The sequence below is a fragment of the Chiloscyllium plagiosum genome, chromosome 1 (genome assembly GCF_004010195.1).
Source record: "Chiloscyllium plagiosum isolate BGI_BamShark_2017 chromosome 1, ASM401019v2, whole genome shotgun sequence".
Taxonomy (NCBI): domain Eukaryota; kingdom Metazoa; phylum Chordata; class Chondrichthyes; order Orectolobiformes; family Hemiscylliidae; genus Chiloscyllium; species Chiloscyllium plagiosum.
Window position 1 is genome coordinate 45,258,420 of NC_057710.1, and position 19,466 is coordinate 45,277,885.

The 19,466-nt window shown below is 40.3% G+C and overlaps 1 protein-coding gene across 2 annotated transcripts in view; it reads right to left on the bottom strand.

The window, feature by feature from the left end:
* Nucleotides 1-19,466, bottom strand: part of galt (galactose-1-phosphate uridylyltransferase) — a 72,764-nt gene that overhangs the window by 9,199 nt on the left and 44,099 nt on the right. For both annotated transcript variants that reach the window (XM_043682609.1, XM_043682694.1), the window contains exons 7-8: nt 16,155-16,277; nt 1,590-1,722 (exon numbers count right to left, since the gene is read on the bottom strand). In XM_043682609.1, the coding sequence (XP_043538544.1) occupies nt 1,590-1,722; nt 16,155-16,277 (256 nt within the window). The remainder of the gene's footprint in view (nt 1-1,589; nt 1,723-16,154; nt 16,278-19,466) is intronic.

The following is a 19,466-nucleotide window of genomic DNA, read 5'->3' on the forward strand; positions in this document are numbered from 1 at the left end:
TTTTTTTTTCTCTTCATTCCTTTCCGGATTAAAAACCTGCCTGTCTCAGCCTTTCAGGTTCTTAATGACAGTGCCACGGGCGTTGAAATAGGCCATGCAGCCCATTGAGGGTCAGGAAATAGAAGATATTGACCCATCTTGTGAGGAGAAGCAGTCATATTTGACCACTTCAGGGGGGAAAAATGAGTGTGTCATAAGGGGCAATGTTTTCACACAGGGTGGTACGTGAATGGAATGAGCTGCCAGAGGAAGTGGTGGAGGCTGGTACAATTACAACATTTTAAAAGGCATCTGGATGGGTACATGAAAAGGAAGGGTTTAGAGGGATATGGGCCAAATGCTGGCGAATGGGATTACATTAGTTTAGGATATCTGGTCGGCATGGGCAAGTTGGACCGAAGGGTCTCTTTCTGTGCTGTATAGCTCTGCCTCTGACTTTCTTATTCTCTTCAAGGATATTCTTACCACCCATCCATTCACCAAGATTTCTAACTGGAGTAGTGGTAACACATACTTCCATATTACCATCGGGAACCTGGTGAGAGGCAGCAAGCTCCTGTGTGAAACGTCTCTGGTAAGCATTACTCAACCAATGAAATCTTAGCAAGATTTGTGTAAAGCTCAATTTGCCCAAAACTATGCTGTCTCTATCCTAATTTGCAATAGATCCCATTCATCTATCACCCCTGTGGCGCCTCTGTGATCTATATTGACTCCTAATCATTCCTGAAGAAGGGCTTATGCCTGAAACGTTGATTCTCCTGTTCCTTGGATGCTGCCTGACCTGCTGCGCTTTTCCAGCAACACATTTTCAGCTCTGATCTCCAGCATCTGCAGTCCTCACTTTCTCCTTAGTAATGCATTAGTTTACTTTACCTCCCCCTTATCCCAATCCATGAGATAACATTGTGCATGGTGGCACAGTGGTTAGCACTGCCGCCTCACAGCACCAGGGTCCCAGGTTCAATTCCAGCCTCGAGCGACTGTCTGTGTGGAGTTTGCACATTCTCCCCGTGTCTGCGTGGGTTTCCTCCGGATGCTCCGGTTTCTGCCCACAGTCCAAAGACGTGCAGGTCAGGTGAACTGGCCATGCTAAATTGCCCATAGTGTTAGGTACATTAGTCAGAGGGAAATGGGTCTGGATGGGTTACTCTTCAGAGGGTCGGTGTGGATTAGTTGGGCTGAAGGGCCTGTTCCCATACTGTAGGGAATCTAATCTAAAATCTTATTATGAGGCTGGAGGCAACACGGGCATAGCAGTAGATTATTCAGGCTATCAAGCCTACTGCACCAATTATTATGCTCACGGCTGCTCAACACTTTAATAGCCTTTTATCCACACTATCCCATCACTCTTTACACCATTGGTTATCAGAAATCCATCAAACTCTACTTTAAATACATCAAGCATTTAACATTGCTCTCCATGGTGATACAATGTTCTGAGTCAAGATGAACAAAGAATTTTGACTAAAAGCATCATCATTACACAGTAATTTTACGATTAACTGTTTCAACCCTCTCCTTTGTCATTTGAAAAATTCTTAAAAGTGATGTTTCATGTATACAAGAAATGATAATTTTCTTACTGTCTCTCTCATTATCAGATAAATCTTGTAAACGAAGCACATGTCTTCTTGGAATAAGTAAAGTTTGAAAAGGCCACATAGCCCAGTATGGGACTACGACCAACCAGTCTTCATTTTCAACCACAATACGTTCCTTCAAAACCAAAAACAAAAGACAATAAGGGTTGTTTACTGTATTTCAACAACAGAATTACACTTGGGCAGATATAAGCCCATCATAGCTTATTTTCAAGTGTTTAAGTTGAAAGAAATTTAGCTTTAATTGTCATATCATTATGAACATAATTTTTTCTTAATGACGGAGTATAAAACAATGAGAAATAAATAGGAGGTGTCATTGGATCTGCTTTTAGGTTTGTGGCATCCTCTGCATCACATCCAGGCAAAATCATGTTTGGTCTAAGATTTCTTTGAAACAAGTGTATTAACCACTGGCCTTCAAATTTGGTCAAAAGACAATGGGCTTGAATAATGCATTCAGGAGTCTGCAAAATTGTATGGTAAGCTTATGACCTTTGCTCTTTTGTATACTTGCAAACATTAACTAGTCCCTCACAATTTCCACTATTTTAACATCTCATCTACCCCATTTAGTTTACTTTCTATCACTTACACTCGAGCCAGAGTCACAATTCCTTACAGATTATGAAATTCAAGCAAGGGCCACTTTGGTTCACTTTTTGAAATTGCTACTACGCATGCGATGATTAAGAATACCCACATGTTTGCAAATGGTCAGATGAATTTCACAAATTATTGCTCACCACACCTAACCAGCAATGCCTACATTTCGTGAAATAATTTTTAATAGATTTGCTGCCAAGGTACATCGGAACAGAGGGAAGTTGAAAGTGTCTTTAAAAGGGAGGAGGGGTGGAAAAGATATTTGCAGGAGGGATTTCATAACTTAGAGAATTTTAAACAATTTCAAGTTAATACATTTATCCATGTCATGAATCATCAGCAGGAATTTCAGTTTTCATTCAACAGGATTTGATTTTGCCTTTAATGTTTCTACATGTTAATATTTATAAAATATACAAGACAGTCAATTCTCCTTATAATCACAAATTTATCTTTTTGTAATATGTCATTTCTATTTCAAAATGTTTCTAAAAGCAGATGTTGTGTCATTTAACTGTAAATACCAATACTATACCAGCCTCACTTCTATTATTATTATTATAGTATTATTTTAGGTTGTCCTGTTCTACCACACTTTATATACTTCCTGCTCTATAAAAATAAATAATTACTGCAGCTTTTACCACTCATGTGACTAAGTTTACACAACACAGATTTCAGGCATTCAGGGCTGATACATGAAATAGATGTGACATGCATTCATTTTGCTACAAAGAATAACAAAACTTTTTTGAAAAAATGAATTGGAAATATTAGATGTTTGCATGTAAAACAATTTTGGTGTCCTTGTACTTTTTAATATTTATTTGTAGCATATGGACATCACTAGCAATGTTCACACTTCTTGTCCATCCTTAATGTTCCTGAGGTGATGATGGTGAGCTGACTGCTTGAATCTCTAAAGTTTGTATGGTGTTCATACACCCATTGCGCGTTAGGAAAGCATTTTCAGGATCCTGACCCATAAAACACAGAGATGCCATACAGGCACACTAAACAATCAGCAAACAAATAATATATTGGTTGTTATGCAAGGAGAACTTTAATAAGAACTCCATGGTTCTTATTACCTGTTCTACTACCTCCATGGTTTTGGAGGTAGTAGAACAGTGTGGATAGCAAATGGATAAATAATAGAAGACAGAGAGTGGGGAGGAGGGGGTATTTTCAGAATGGCAACCTGTAACTAGTGGAATGTCACAGGGATCAGTGCTGGGACGACAATTATTTATAATATATATTAATGGCTTGGATGACATAAAACTAGGTGGGAAGGCAAGTGGTACAGATGACACAAAGAATCTACAAAGGGTTACAGGCAGGTTAAGTGAATGTGCAAATTCAAATTTGACAGATGGCAAAAATGCAGAAAAATGAACATTTCTGCATTTTGGCAGGAAGAGGAGCAGCTAAATTTTATTTAAATAGAGAACAACTGCAGAAAACTACAGATATTTGGGAATCCCTGTGCATTAATCACAAAGAAACGTGCATACATAATCAGCAGGTAATGAGGAAGGTAAATAGTTGGTCTGCATTTAAAGGGAATCGAATATAAAAATAAGTAGGTTTTGTTAAAGCTATACAAATAACCACTTAGATCACACCAAGAGTATTGCAAACAGCTTCAGTCCTCTAGAAGTAGAAAAGAAAAAATAAAATGGCACAAAGCTGGATGGAAGGGTGATCTGGGAGGAGGAAGAAGTCAGGCCTCCATGTGATTTGCACAAGCTGAGTGAACGGGCAAATGTATACATGACAGATGCAATACATGTGGACAAATGGGAGGTTATCCACTTTGTAACAAAAACAGGAAGGCAGATTATTATCTGAATAGCTATAAATTGAGAGATGGGAATGTACAGTGAGACCTAGGTGACCTTGCTAACTAGTCATTAAAAACAAGCATGCAGATACTGTATAGCAGGCAGTCAAGAAGGCAAATGGTATGTGGGCCTTCATAATGAAAGGATTTGAGAACATGAGGAATACCTTCCTGCAATTATACAGGGCCTTGGTGAAATCACACCAAGAACATTGTGCGCAATTTTGGTCTCCTTATCTGAGGAAGCATGTTCTTGCTATAGAGAGAATGCAGCGAAGCTTTACTCGAATGATCCCGGGGACAGCAGAATTGACATAGTAGGGGAGATTGAATCAGGATTACATCCGCTGGAGTTAAGAAGAATAAGGGAGGGCATCTCACACAAATCTATAAAATTCTAACAGGACTAAATAGGCAGATACAGGAAGGATATTCCTGATAGCAAAGGAGACCAGAACAGGGTCATAGTCTAAGGATACAGTGTAAACTATTTACAACGGTGATAGAATTTTTTTCACCCAGAGCATGGTGAGCCTGTGGAAACCACGACTACAGAAAGCTGAGGATAAAACGAAAAAAAAAATTCAAGAAGGAGCTGAATATAGCATTAAAGGGATCAAAGGATATGGAGGAAAAGCAGAAACAATCTTTTGAGTTGAATGATCAGTCATAATTAGAAACAAACAGTGGAGCAGGCTTGAAGGGTTAAATGGTCTGCTCTTGAATTGAATCATTTATTGACAGATGTATTCAATATAAAATACAGAGAAGTTTATACTGTCGTCATGAATCGGCACCATTCTCATTAACTTAAAGTAAAAAATAAAGATAGATAATTTAATGAAAGCCCAACTTTTCCTTCTCCGCCACTACTGTCTCGGTCCGGCCTATGCCGTGCTGCTGCCAGAGTCTTACTCTGGGCTTCAACAGTGTATGCCATGCCACCCCAGAGTGCTGCTCTCAAACCCACGATCTTTGAGAATGCCACATCCCTTCAATCGTGACCTCTTGGACCTCTTCACAGCTCCAATGGTGTATAAATATTCGACCATCTAGGCTCTATGCTTTGGAATTCCCCTCTCAACTTCTCCTATTCTTACCTTTTTTCATGAGTTTTTTGTAAAACTTACCTTTTTGTCACCAGTCGTAAATCACCTTGTGTGGCTTACTATCAAATTTTGACTGACTACACTCTTGGGACATTTCACTACATTAAATGTAAGCTGTTGTTGTTGATACAAAAACTATATTTTCTCTTCTGCACTCAGAAGAGAAATAAATGGACCATTCTGCAAACAGCAGATTTGGTCAACACATCAACAATACATAATGAATGGCATTCAATCTCACTCCTCTTCTAGTACATTAGAAAACAAATCACAACATTCCTCTGTGTGGGTAAAAATAAACAAACAGCTTAAAGTAGTTTTAATATTGTAAATGTAAGGGAGAGAACATCTTGGAACATGCTTGAGTGCTACAAAAAAAGCTCTCAGGAACATTACCTCTCAAATAAGAGCAAAATACTGTGGATACTGGTAATCTGAAACAAACCCAGAGAATGCTGGAGAAATTCAGCAGGTTTGGTAGCACCTAGAGAGAGTTAATGTTTCAAGAGCAGTATTACACTTCTTCAATTAACTGGTTTCCTATGCAGCAGGTTGAACTTTTCACATTTGTGCACAAAGGCAGGACATTTTTCAGTTGTTCATATCAAAGAAGAAATCTGTTTCTACCATGTAATACACAGAGCAATACGTACATCAAAAGAAATTGCTGGAAAACCTCGTCAGGTCTGGCAGAATCTGTGAAGGGAAATCAGAATTAACATTGCTGGTCTGGTGACCCGAGTAAAGCCAAAATGTTAACTCTGATTTCTCTTCACAGATGTTGTCAGACCTTGCTGAGCTTTTCCAGCAATTTCTGCTTTTGTTTCTGATTTACAGCACCTGCATTTCTTTCAGTTTTTATTCAGTACATACGTCAAAACTGACTCCTAGGTCCCACTGCAATGCATTTTTAAAATAACTGACTACAGCACAAATACTTGAAACTTAAAAAGTGACATAAAAGTCAAGAATCAAATGAATAATTATTAAAAATAATGATTTTTACAAAGCTGTGTTGGAAGTTCACAAGTATGCATAACTTGTCCTCTGTGCTCTCAATGAAAACATTAAAGATATGGTATAAAAGAATATATGAACTTAAACCAAGTGGTCCTTACAATAGGGTTCACAAGACTGGAGCTAATTCTTTTCTTGCTGGAAATTCCTTTTCATAATGTACTAAGATCATATTGCCAGAGTTTAAGTGTCCTTTGGGCTTTAAAATTATATTCATTCAGAAAAAGTTAAACCATACTTATATTTCAAAAGAGTTTCAATATCTATAGTTATGGAAATGTATAGAATTATGAAAGTACACCAAACTTTCTAAATACACAGTATCAATATATGGGTGTGGAGGGGGTGGTTAAGGCATACTGTAAATATATCAATTTAGCACAGAAATATGGGCACTTTCAGTAAGCAAAATAATGAAAATCCATTTTAAATCATTTGAAAAACAAAATAATTGCACTGTAGCCCGTCTAGAAGAACTATTAAAATATATATATGCCTGGACTCAAACTGTTTAGTCATATCCCTAAACATACACTATGGAGATGTCACAAGAATTTTTCACCTTATGACAAATAGTAAATCAAAACATGTTTGCTTTGAAGTTTTATCAATTAACTAAATAGCGGCAAGTTGTGAGAGGAAAATTGGCAATTATCCTTAAAAAGGACAAGAAAGAGAAAAGAAAGATGCAAACAGTATGTTATGTTTCTGCTGGTAAGAAATTTGCCAACATCCTTGAAGTGTTGGAAAGAGGGCATCAGCTGTACTATTTCAAACAGAATCATTGATAATGGTTCCCATTTTAAAATCAAGAGCTTAATACAATCCAGTAAGATAACAGATCAAAAGTAGAAAGCAGTCTGCATGCATTTGCTGTCAGCAGAGTTGGTATTTTCCAGTATCTTAGGGTCAAGCAGGTGACATGTACTGATTTGCAATGGGGTTTGTTTCTCATCTCAATGTACATTATTTGGTAGTTTCTGACAACTTAAAGACCATTACACATTTTATAGATTGGGGTAAAAATTAAATTATTCTGTACAAAAAATTACGTGTACTTTTCCCAATGCGTATTGCTGGAAGTCAGAATATTTCTTGACTCAGATATCCTGCTTCAACCATCTCTAGATGTGGAAGCTACTAAGAATAAGGGCTTAACCTTCATTTTTTGGCAGTGTCAGTTTTGGTGCATTTCCTGACTGAAAGCCACAGTTTACAGTAACTGATAAAGGGAAAATAGAGGTCAGAATCCCAGTGTTGGTGTAGAAACAGACCATTTAGCCCATCAAGTCCACACCAACGAATGGAAGAGCATCCCACCCAGACTCACCTAATCTTTCCTTGGGCAAATCTAGCTAGCCTACACATCTCTGGACACTATGGGTAATTTACCACAGCCAATCCCAACCGACCTGCACATCTTTGGACTTTAGAAGAAAACCAGAGCACCTGGAGCAAACCCACAAAGACATGGGGAGAATGTGCAAACTCTACACAGACAGTCACCCAAAGCTGGGTGCCTGGGCCGTGGGTCAGCAATGCTAACCACTGAGCCATCATACCACCGTCGGAGCCAATCAAATAGCTTTTGGCAGGTAGAAAGCCTTCATTATCAACAGCTGGTCACCGCTCTACAGAACAATCAGCAACTTGCAACCTATCAAAATCTCCCCCCGCCCCTGGTTCCAGCTCATCTATAATAACTTCTCCCACTGCTTGAACTAAAAGCAGTGTAAATACCACTTACAATAATCGTCAGTTAACTTTTGAAAAGTACATAATCTATTCCATAGACCTTAGTTTTCAAAATAGGTCTTTCCTCTTGTCAGTCCACAATCAAAAATATAGAAAAGGGAGAAGGTATAATCTTACCCTTACACCTTACCCCAGCAGGAATCTCGCCCCAACTCAGAAAGATGCAGCACATTGCTCCCAACATCAAGGCAGGTTGTACCATACCTCTCACATGATACTGCCAAGATTTCTCCCCATTATTTACATCTTTCAAGTTCCCGATAAGATTCCACCCTAAATCTAAGACCATAAGGCAGAGGACCGTAAGTAGGCCATTCAGCCATTGAGTCTGATCTAATAATCCTCAAGTCCATTTTCCTGCCTTTTCCCCTAACTATTGTTAACTTTACCTGATTAAAAGTCGGTCTGTTTCAACCTGGAATATACTTAATGACACTCCCTCGACAACCCTCTTTTTTTCCTTAATTCAGGGGATGAGGGTATCACTGACTAGGCCAGCATTTAATGCACATTCCTAATTGCCCAGATTGCAGTTAAGAATTGACATATGTGGGTCTGGAGTTGCATGAAGGCCAGACCCGATAAGGAGGGCAGTTTCCTTCCCTAAAGGTCATTAGTGAAACAGATGGGATTTTTCAACAATCTACAATGGGTCATCATTAGAGTCTTAAATCAAGATTTTTATTGAATTCAAATTTCACCATCACCAGGGTGGGATTCGAACCCAGGTCCCCAGAATATCACCGGGACCTCTGAATTAACAGTCCACTGATAATCGCTATCGCGGTCTGTAGAAATGTACAGCATGGAAACAGACCTTTCGGTCCAACCTGTCCACCCCGACCAGATATCCCAACCAAATCTAGTCCCACCTGCCAGCACCTGGCGCATATCCCTCCAAACCCTTCCTATTCATATACCCATCCAAATGCCTCTTAAAATGTTGCAATTGTACCAGCCTCCACCACTTCCTCTGGCAACTCATTCCATACACTTATTACCCTCTGCATGAAAAAGTTGCCCCTTAGGTCTCTTTTATATCTTTCCCCTCTCACCTGAAATCTATGCCCTCTAGTTCTGGACTCCCCGATTCCAGGGAAAAGATTTTGTCTATTTATCCTCTCCATGCCCCTCATAATTTTGTAAACCTCTATAAAGGTCACACCTCAGCCTCCGCCGCTCCAGGGAAAACAGCCCCAACCTGTTCAGTTTCTCCCCATAGCTCAAATCCTCCAACCCTGGCAAAATCCTTGTAAATCTTTTCTGAACCCTTTTAAGTTTCACAACCTTTTTCCGATAGGAAGGAGACCAGAACTGCACACAATATTCCAACAGTGGCCTAACCAATGACCAGTACAGCCGCAACATGACCTCCCAACTCCTGTACTCAATACTCTGACCAATAAAGGAAAGCATACCAAATGCCTTCTTCACTATTCTATCTACCTGCAACTCCACTTTCAAGGAGCTATGAACCTGCACTCCAAGGTCTCTTTGTTCAGCAACACTCTCTTGGACCTGACCATTAAGCGTATAAGTACTGCTAAGATTTGCTTTCCCAAAATGCAGCACCTCACATTTATCTGAATTAAACTCCACCTGCCACTTCTCAGCCCATTGGCCCATCTGGTCCAAATCCTGTTGTAATCTGAGGTAACCCTCTTCACTGTCCACTACACCTCCAATTTTGGTGTCATGTGCAAACTTACTAACTGTACCTCTTATGCTCGCATTCAAATCATTTATGTAAATGACAAAAAGTGGAGGACACAACACCGATCCTTGTGGCACTCCACTGGTCACAGGACTCCAGTCTGAAAAACAAAATATGTAGTCTCACATTTCCCCAAATTGTATTCCATCTGCCAAGGATTTTCCTACACATTTAATCTGTTCATATCTCTCTACAGACATTCTGTGTTGTCCTCCCTATATGCATTCCTACCTATTTTTGTGTCATCCGCAAACTTAATCATTGTACATTTTTCATTCAAGTCTTTTGTATAAATTGTGAATAACTGTGGCCCCAGGACTACTTACAGATTGCCATCCTGAAAATGCTGCCGAACTCCAACTCTCAGTCTTCTAATTAGCCAATCCTCTATGTGAAATATTACTGTTTCCAACACTATTGGCCCTTATTAAGTAGTTTAAGCATCACACAAGGTAATCTTAAATTACAAATATCATGGATGCACTTCCTGCCAAACATTTTAAACTAGTTAGTATTCTTGATCAATATTTGAAAAAGACAGAAGAGATTTTCTTGACACTTGCCTTCCTAAACAACATAACTTTAGCATTCACTGTAAAAGTTAATTTTGCGTTTGAAGTAATTTTCATTCTCTAAGAACAATCTGTAAAGAAATATTAATGTATCGAATAAAGGCAGAAAATGTTAGAAACCTTGGGCTGAATCTTACCAGAAATTAGCAAAGGGTTATTTTGTGAGTTCCATGGAGGGGTTTTCTCCACAGGCTGAGGATGTTTGTTCATGATTTTACCCCAACTTCACCTCACTAGTCAGGTATCACTCCCTTATGGAGCCCCACCCATCTGACACTAGCCTGGTTTTTCCATTTGCCATATGAGGAAGCACTCACCAGCACTGGTTCAAGTAATCACAGGATATCCCAGTGCTGTATTTAAAAAGCCATTATGCATCTGGTCAAGCATCGGCACTCTGGAGCAGCCCTTCATGGTTCATTTATTTTGCCCCTGGCATGGCAGACCGTGAGAAATTAGCACTTTGCAGTTAGAGACCTGGTGGTTCTGGGGGACCGATTAGTGCTGAAAACGGCCATCCTCTTTCCCAGCAGCAGGATTAGGAGACCACATCACCAAACGCTACCAGGCAGGTCAATGCCATCACAACGATTCGGAAAGCTTTCTGTGGCATAAGTGCCACACCTTTTCTCTGCTACCTGACATTGTATCTCTGCTAGTGCACCGAAAACCCACCAAGGATCAGGTCTAACATACTGTTCAATTCAATATCTCTACTCACTCATTCTCACCTGTACAATCCCTCACAACTATTAACACATGCGGCTCTACTCACTCACTCAGGACACCTCACAATCTGCCCCAGCTGTAATAAATGTCCCAGCTACTTGCATCTCACTCACTTCGTCTCATTCCAGGAAAAGATGACGTACAATAAAACAGAAAGGAAATATTTTGGAAATTTGAGCATAACTTACAAATCAGATTCTGTTCATTAGTACCAGAATTTCCTCCGTCCTTTGTGCTTTCACTTACTCTCCACCGTTTCAACGTCTTAAGATTTCAGGAATTCCAGGTTTTTGTCTGTCTAAATTTAAATAACATGGTTTCCAGATACTTGGCTGATTCCAAACTTTCTTCAACAGATGTAGGGGATTTGATGGCCAAACGTTATTTTCGCTCGACTATTAATCCTGAATCTCAGCTAGTGTTCTGGGCACCTGGGTTCAATTCCTGCCATAGCAGATGGTGCAAAATGAATTAAATAAAACAGATCTGGAATTAAGAACCTACTGATGACCATGAAACCATTGTCAGAAAACCCATTCAGATCATGAATGTCCCTCAGGATGTGTTAACTCTCAACTACCTTCTGGAATGACCAAACAAGCCCCTCAGTTGCATCAATCACTACAAAGTTTTCACAAAAGAAATGAAATTGGACAGATCACATGGCATTGATCTAGCCAGCGGAAAAGGCAACAGCAGAAACAGCCCCATCAACCCTGCAAAGTCTTTCTCACTGCGGCTAGTGCTGCAATTGGAAGAACTTTCTCACAGTCTAATCAAGCGACAGCCTGAAATGGTCATAATTACAGAAAGATACCTAATAAACAATATCCCAGATATCATCATCACCAACCCTGCATCTGTCCTGTATAACCGGCAAGACAGACCTAAGAGAGATTGGCAGCACAGTGTCACACAGTCAGCAGGGAGTTATCCTGGCAGTTCTCCACATTGATTTTGGACCCCAAGAAGTCTCATGTGGCTTCAAGTTAAACATGGGCAAGGAAACCTCCGACTGATTACCAAGTAATGTCCTCACTGAATGGTGAATCAGAACTCCTCCATCTTGACCAACTCTTGAAGAAAGCACCGAGAGTGTCAAGGGTGCAAAATGTACCCTGGGTGGGGGATTTCAATCTCCACCACCAAGAGTGGCTTGGAAGCAGTACTACTGATCAGATTGGTCCTAAAAGTTACAGCTGCTAGACTGGGCCTGTGGCAAGCGGTGAGGAAAAACCATACTTGATCTCATCTTTACCGACCTGCTGACTGCAGATGATCTGTCCTCAACAATAAAGCTAAGTGTGACCACAGCACAGTCCTTATGAGACCAAGTCCCACGTCCCACCTTCATTGTGTTGTGTGGCACAATCACCGTGTTAAATGGGACAGATTTTGAACAAATCTAGCAAACCAAGCCTGGGCTTCCATGAGGTGCTGTGGGCCATCAATAGCAGCAGAACTGTACTCCAGCACAATCTGCAACCACATGGCCTGGCATATCCCTCACTCAAACATTACCAACAAGCCAATGTATCAACCCTGGTTCAATGGAGAGTGCAGGAGGGAACACCTGGAGCAGCACCAGACACACCTAAAAATGAGGTATCAACCTGGTGAATCTACCAAACAGGACTACTTGCATGACAAACAGCATAAGCAGCAAGTTATTAACAGAGCTTAGTAATCCAAATATGAATGGATCAGATCTAAGCTCAGCAATTCTACCACATGCAATTGAGAATGGTGGTGGATAATTAAACAACTCACAGGAGGAGGCAACTTCACAAATATCCCCATTGTCAATGGAAAAGCCCAATACATCATGCAAAAAAAAAAAAGACTTCAGCTGAATTCACAGCAAGTTTCAGCCAAAAGTGTCAAGTGGATGATCCATCTTGATCTTCTCCAGTGCTTCCCAGCAACACAGATACCAGTCTTCAGCCAATTTGAATCACCCCACTTGATATCAAGACCTGGTTGCAGACACTGAATACTGTAAAAGCTATGGGCCCTGACAACTTTCTGGCAATAGTACTTAAGTTTAGTCTCTCGAAGTTGCCACACTCTTAGCCAAGCTCTTCCAATACAGTTAGAACACTGGCATCTGATGATGTGGAAAACTGCCCAGGAATGCCTGTAAACAAAAAGCAGGACAAAACCAACGAGCCAATTACCGCCCCAACAGTGTACTGTTGATCATCAGTAAAGTTATGGAAGGTGTCATCAACAGTGCTATCAAGCAGCATCTGCTCAGCAATAACCTGCTCAATGACACCAAGTTTGGGTTCCATCAGGGCCACTCAGCTCCCGACTTCATTACAGCCTTGGTTCAAACATGGACAAAAGAGCTAAATTCCAGAGGTGAGGTGTGAGTGACAGCCCTTGACATCATGGCTGCATTTGATTAAGTGTGGCATTAAGGAGTCCTGGCAAAACTGGAATCAATGTATATCAGGAGCAAAGTGTCTTCTGGTTGGAGTTACATCTGGCATGTACGAAGATGGCTATGGTTGTTGGAGGTCAATTATCTCAGCTCCAGAATATCTCTGTAGGAGTTCCTCAGGGTCATGTTCTAGGCTCAAACATCTTCAGCTGCTTCATTAATGATCTTCGCTCTATCATAAGGTAAGAAGTGGGGATGTTTGCCAATGATTGCACAATGTTCAGCACCATTCGTGACTCCTTAGATACCAAAGCAGTCCATGTTCAAATACAACAAACCTGGACAACATCCAGTTTTGAGCTGACAAGAGGCAGGTGACATTCCCGCCACACGTGCCAGGCAATGACCATCTCCAATAAAAGACAATCTAACACCCACTCCTTAACATTCAATGGTGTTACCTTCACTGAATCCTTCACTATCAACATCCTTGGGGATACGGTTGACCAGAAATTCAACTGGACTCACCACATAAACACAGTGGCTACAAGAGCAGGTCAGAGGATGGTAACTCTGTGACAAGTAACTCACTCCTGACTTCCTAAAATGTATCCATCATCTATGAGGCACAGGTCGGGAGTGTGATGGATTCTTCCCCATCTACTTGGGTCCAGCTCCGACAATTCTCACAAAGTTAGACACCCTGTGGGACAAAGCAATCCACTTGATTGACCCCAAATCCATAAGCATTCACTCCCTCCACCACTGATGCTCAATAACAGAAATGTGTATTACCCACAAGGCAAGATGCAAAATTCACAAAAAAATCCCTCAAGAAGGACAAGTCAAGGAACTATAGACCAGTGAGCCTGACATCGGTGGTGGGCAAGTTGTTGGAGGGAATCCTGAGGGACAGGATGTACATGTATATGGAAAGGCAAGGACTGATTAGGGATAGTTAACATGGCTGTGTGTGTGGGAAATCATGTCTCAAACTTGATAGAGATTTTTGAAGAAGTAACAAAGAGGATTGACAAGGTCAGAGTGGTCGATGTGATCTATATGGATCTCAGTAAGGCGTTTGACAAGGTTCCCCATGGGAGACTGGTTAGCAAGGTTAGATCTCACAGAATACAGGGAGAACTAACCATTTGGATACAGAACTGGCTCAAAGATAGAAGACAGAGGGTGGTGGTGGAGGGTTGTTTTTGACTGGAGGCCTGTGACCAGTGAAGTGCCACAAGGATCGGTGCTGGGTCCTCTACATTTTGTCATTTATATAAATGATTTGAATGCGAGCATAAAAGGTATAGAGTCATAGAGATGTACAGCATGGAAACAGACCCTTTGGTCCAACCCGTCCATGCTGACCAGATATCCCAACCCAATCTCGTCCACCTGCCAGCACCTGGCCCATATCCCTCCAAACCCTTCCTATTCACATACCCATCCAAATGCCTTTTAAATGTTGCAATTTTACCAGCCTCCACCATATCCTCTGGCAGCTCAGTCCATACACATACCACCTGCTGTGTGGAAAAAGTTGCCCCGTAGGTCTCTTTTTATATCTTTTCCCTCTCACCCTAAACCTATGCCCTCTCGTTCTGGACTCCCCAACACCAGGGAAAAGACTTTGCCTATTTATCCCAGCCATGCCCCTCATAATTTTGTAAACCTCGAAAAGGTCACCCCTTTCTTTATCAGTTCTTCACATGATGTCTATTAACTGATCTCTGCCATGAACAACATGCACATTTCAATATTTATCATAATTATGCAATTTCTTTGTAGAAAAGAATCTCAATGAATGGATCAGATGAATGCATTACATCCATGTTAACTGGTTCAATGAGAAGACCATGATACAATTACACAAGTAACATGTCCATTTCAATTAGTAATTATTTCTGATTGAGCACAGGTCTGTAATAAAGTAGCACCTTGGGTACAAGATCTGGACTTTACATCAGTTAGTCACTAATTTATGATGAAGGAAGCTAGAGTCAAATCAATGTCAAGTAATTTATCAATGTGGCAACGATATAGAAGCAGTTTCTCTCTTGTTTTTAGAAGGAAGGAATTACACATGAATGACCTAATCATCAGAAAATTTCTTAAATCTTCAACCATTATCCCGATTAAACATCAGCATATTTCAGAAAATGAAGGAAATACAGGGCAGAGTCCCCTCATAGCAAGCTCTGTGTCTCAGAGAAATATTAATTGTGAAAAGCTGTACAGGTTAGCTTTCACAGGACTGTCGAAACAAGAGACCCACTCAATCTGGGTGCAAGTCTTCTCCTGTGTACTGTTTCATAACCAGTTATGTAGTGAAGCTGATGTAAGACATAAGACCCATGACCAAGTCATGAGGGCAGCTTGAGGAAAATCAATGTATTCACATACAATGGGGAGATAAATATACAGGATTTTTTCAGCATGGATATTTGAAATCTTTTTGAAATAGTGGAAATGAAATGCAATATAAACAAAAGCCTTGAAACAAATGACTACAACATTTCACATTCAGCTTAAACGAACACATGCAGAGAGGGAACATTTGAATCAAAACATGACAGAAGCCTACAAACACTAAAGGTCCAGTGAATAGAACAGTTTACAAGCACAGTTAAATTACTGAGCATGATGCCTATTTTCCTGTGATGAAAGGCATGACTTTATTAAACCCCATTCATTTTCACTGCCTCATTACACAATTTAATTACATATATAGAGTGAAGTAAACGTGCATGTAAAATCACATCTCACAAAATAAAAGAAAATGCTATGGAATTGCAGAACATATTAAAAACCTTATTTTGAGACTCTAACTTGGCATACTCCACCAGCATTGGCATTTTGTGGCTTTTGTAATGGTCCCGTTGTGTCTGATCAGCTATTCTTGGCTCATTGGGAAGAAAACTACTGGCCCACACCTGAAAGATAGAAAAATAATTCTGGTGAAAATGACCAAACATAGATAAAACTGTAAATGTGAGCTTGTGAACATATCTGAAGACCAAATGTAACTGGCCAATGACCAACAATATTTGATCCTTCATAAAAGTACACAACTGTTGAAAAGCTAAATTTTTCTCATGCATGTACCAAGACAGGTATTGAGCATTCAGAAGAGAAATAAGAGCTGATTGGCAATCATGGTATCACAGACCGATGATTTACAAGCATCAGAAATCCAGCTATGGTGTTCAGTTCCCATTTTGTAAATTTACAATCAGATTTGCATATAAGAGAGACTAACAAGACCCTGACATCTCTTGTGAAACATTAACTGCAAGCAACTGACACCAAATAGACTACTTAGCTATTTGTCTATGTAAAGTTGCGCTATCTGTATAAAGTAAGTTAAAACAGCAGTAAGAGGGGTGAAATAATACTTCTTAAGAAAGATCAGAACATCCCTTTAAGGAAATAACTTATTTCAAAACAAATCTTCCACTTTTTTTTTGCTATGTATTTTCTTTCAACATCCTGTTCTATTTACTTTGATTGATTAAGTTTCTGTTCCACAGTTTCTATCTGCAGTAACTTAACACTAACCCCAAAAAGTTACACGTGGATCTGTTAAATTAAACCAGAGACTTTGAAGTAAGTAATTTTCTACATATGACAATATCCAGGTTGCACTATGGGTCTGCACTAACATGAAGATATCCAGGTGCATCTCTCTCACACACACACACACTGTAAAGATCTGCATTTGATTTCAGAAGCCAAGAGTACAGGTTTCCTCGCATTCCTGTAACAGAGTTGCCCAACATCTTCTGCAGCAACAGATATAGTTGAAATACCATTCGCTTTTTCGCATGGAGGGAAATACAATAGGGAAGAATTGCAACTTTTGAGGTGGGGAGCTTGACTAACTTTCTTAACAAGTGCATTCGAATGTAATACATTTCTATTTGTTAATACCTGCAGGGTAATCTTTGCTCCTTTACTAATCTTAATGGAAGCTGGCATTTCAGACTTATCCTAGAGCAAAAATGAAGCCACCTAAACCCATCTGGGTACCATTCAATGTGCAGAGGGAGATGCAATAGCCAGTGGTATTATCACTGGACTCTTAATCCAGGAACTCAGCTAATGTTCTGGGAACTTGGGTTCAAATCCTGCCATTGCTGATGGTGGAATTTGAATCCAATAAAAATCTGGAATTAATAGTTTAATGATGACCATGAAACCATTGGTGATTGTCAGGAAAATATCCTTCTGGTTCACTATTGGATTCATTGGTTTACAGAAGGAATCTGTCAGGCTTATATGTGACTCCAGACCCACAGCAATGTAATTGACTCTCAACTGTCCTCTGTGCAATTAGAGATGGGAATAAATGCTGGCCCAGCCAGTGATGCCCTCATCCCATGAACAAATAAAAAAAATGGTAAATACCTTGTTGACTGCGTTGGAGTAGCTGAAAAACATGAAGACTCAACTTTTTACAAGTGTGGTTAGGGTAGTGACCAGCTTTCAGAACTGGTAACTAAACCATGCCCAAAGTCAGAGAAGAATACTTTGAAGGGGCCACGCAGCTGTAAAACCTCAGTTCCAAAACCTAAGGGCATTGGAGCTCATGGCCCCAATAGGATATAATGAACTTATCCAAGTCACTGACCCTGTAGAAATTAAAGCAGCCACAGCAGGATGGATGAAGTTCTCTCAATTCTGTGTCATTGGAGATCCATATGGAATTCAGAAGCTGCACACCAATGAAAAAACTTTCCAGGCCTCTCTGATCACAGGATTAATCCTGGGGACTGGAGGATTGCAAATGTGACATGATACTTTCAGAAAGGGGCAAAGGATAACCCAGGAAACTACAGACCTGTCAGCTTGACATCAATAGTAAGAAAACTGATGAAGGCCATAAAACGGGATGACATAAATATGTATACTTAGAGAAAAATACGTTAATACACGATAGTCAACATGGCTTTGTCAAGAACAGGTCATGTCTGGCAAATTTGACTGAATTCTTTGATGAGGTAACATAGGCAGTGAATGGGACCAGTGCTGTGAATGTTGTATACTTGGACTTTCAGAAAAGATTTGGTACGGTGCCACATGTCAATTTGGTTAGCAAATTAGAAATGTTTGGGATTTATAGGACCTTGACAGCACGGGTTAGAAGTTGGCTCAAAGATAGGAAACAGAGAGTATGTATAGATAAGCATTTAGAATCATAAAATCCCTACAGTGTGGAAACAGAGCATTCAGCCCATCAATTCCATACCAACTCTCCGAAGAACAGCACACCCAGACTTTCCCTCGCTACCCTATCCCTATAAGCCTGCATTTCCCATGCCTAATTCACCAAGCCTGCACATCCCTGGACACAATGAGCAATTTAGTACAGTCAGTGCAACTAACCTGCACATCTTCGGACTGTGGGAGGAAATCAATGCAAACACAGTAAGAGTATGCAAACTCGACAGACAGTCACGTGACAGCAGAATTGAATCCGGGCCCCGGCCCTCTGAGGCAGCAATGTTAACCGCTGACCAACTGGACTGGAGGCCCCAGGACTGGAGACAAACTGAAAGTGGTGTTCCCCAGGGATTGGTGTTGGGACCTTTCTTCTGATTTGTATAAAGATTTGGAGATGGATATGGAGGACAAAACCTCTAAATTTGCAGATGACACTAAACTAGGGAGAATAGAGAATTATGAATGATGCTGACCAACTTCAGAGGGACATTGACAGGTTGGCCAAATGGGCAGATATCTGACATATGAATCTCAATGCAGATAAATGTGAGGTAATATATTTTGGTTAAAGAAACATGGGAGAAAAACAAGCTCAACTTTGAGAGGAGTTCAGAAGGTGATTGGCCTTAGGGTTCATAAGTATAATTCTCTGAAGGTGGCCAGGCAAGTTGAAACAGTTATGAAGGCAGCTTATAGGATCCTTGGGTTTATAAATAGAAGCATAGCGTATAAAAGCAGTGAAATGAATGCTACACCTCAACAAATCATTGGTCAGACCACATCTGGAGTATTGTCTTCAATTCTGGGCGCCTTATTTAAGGAAGGATTTTAAAGCCCTGGAGAGGAGATTTATTTGAAAGATACCAGGATTTGGAATAAAAGAAATCATGAGAAAAATT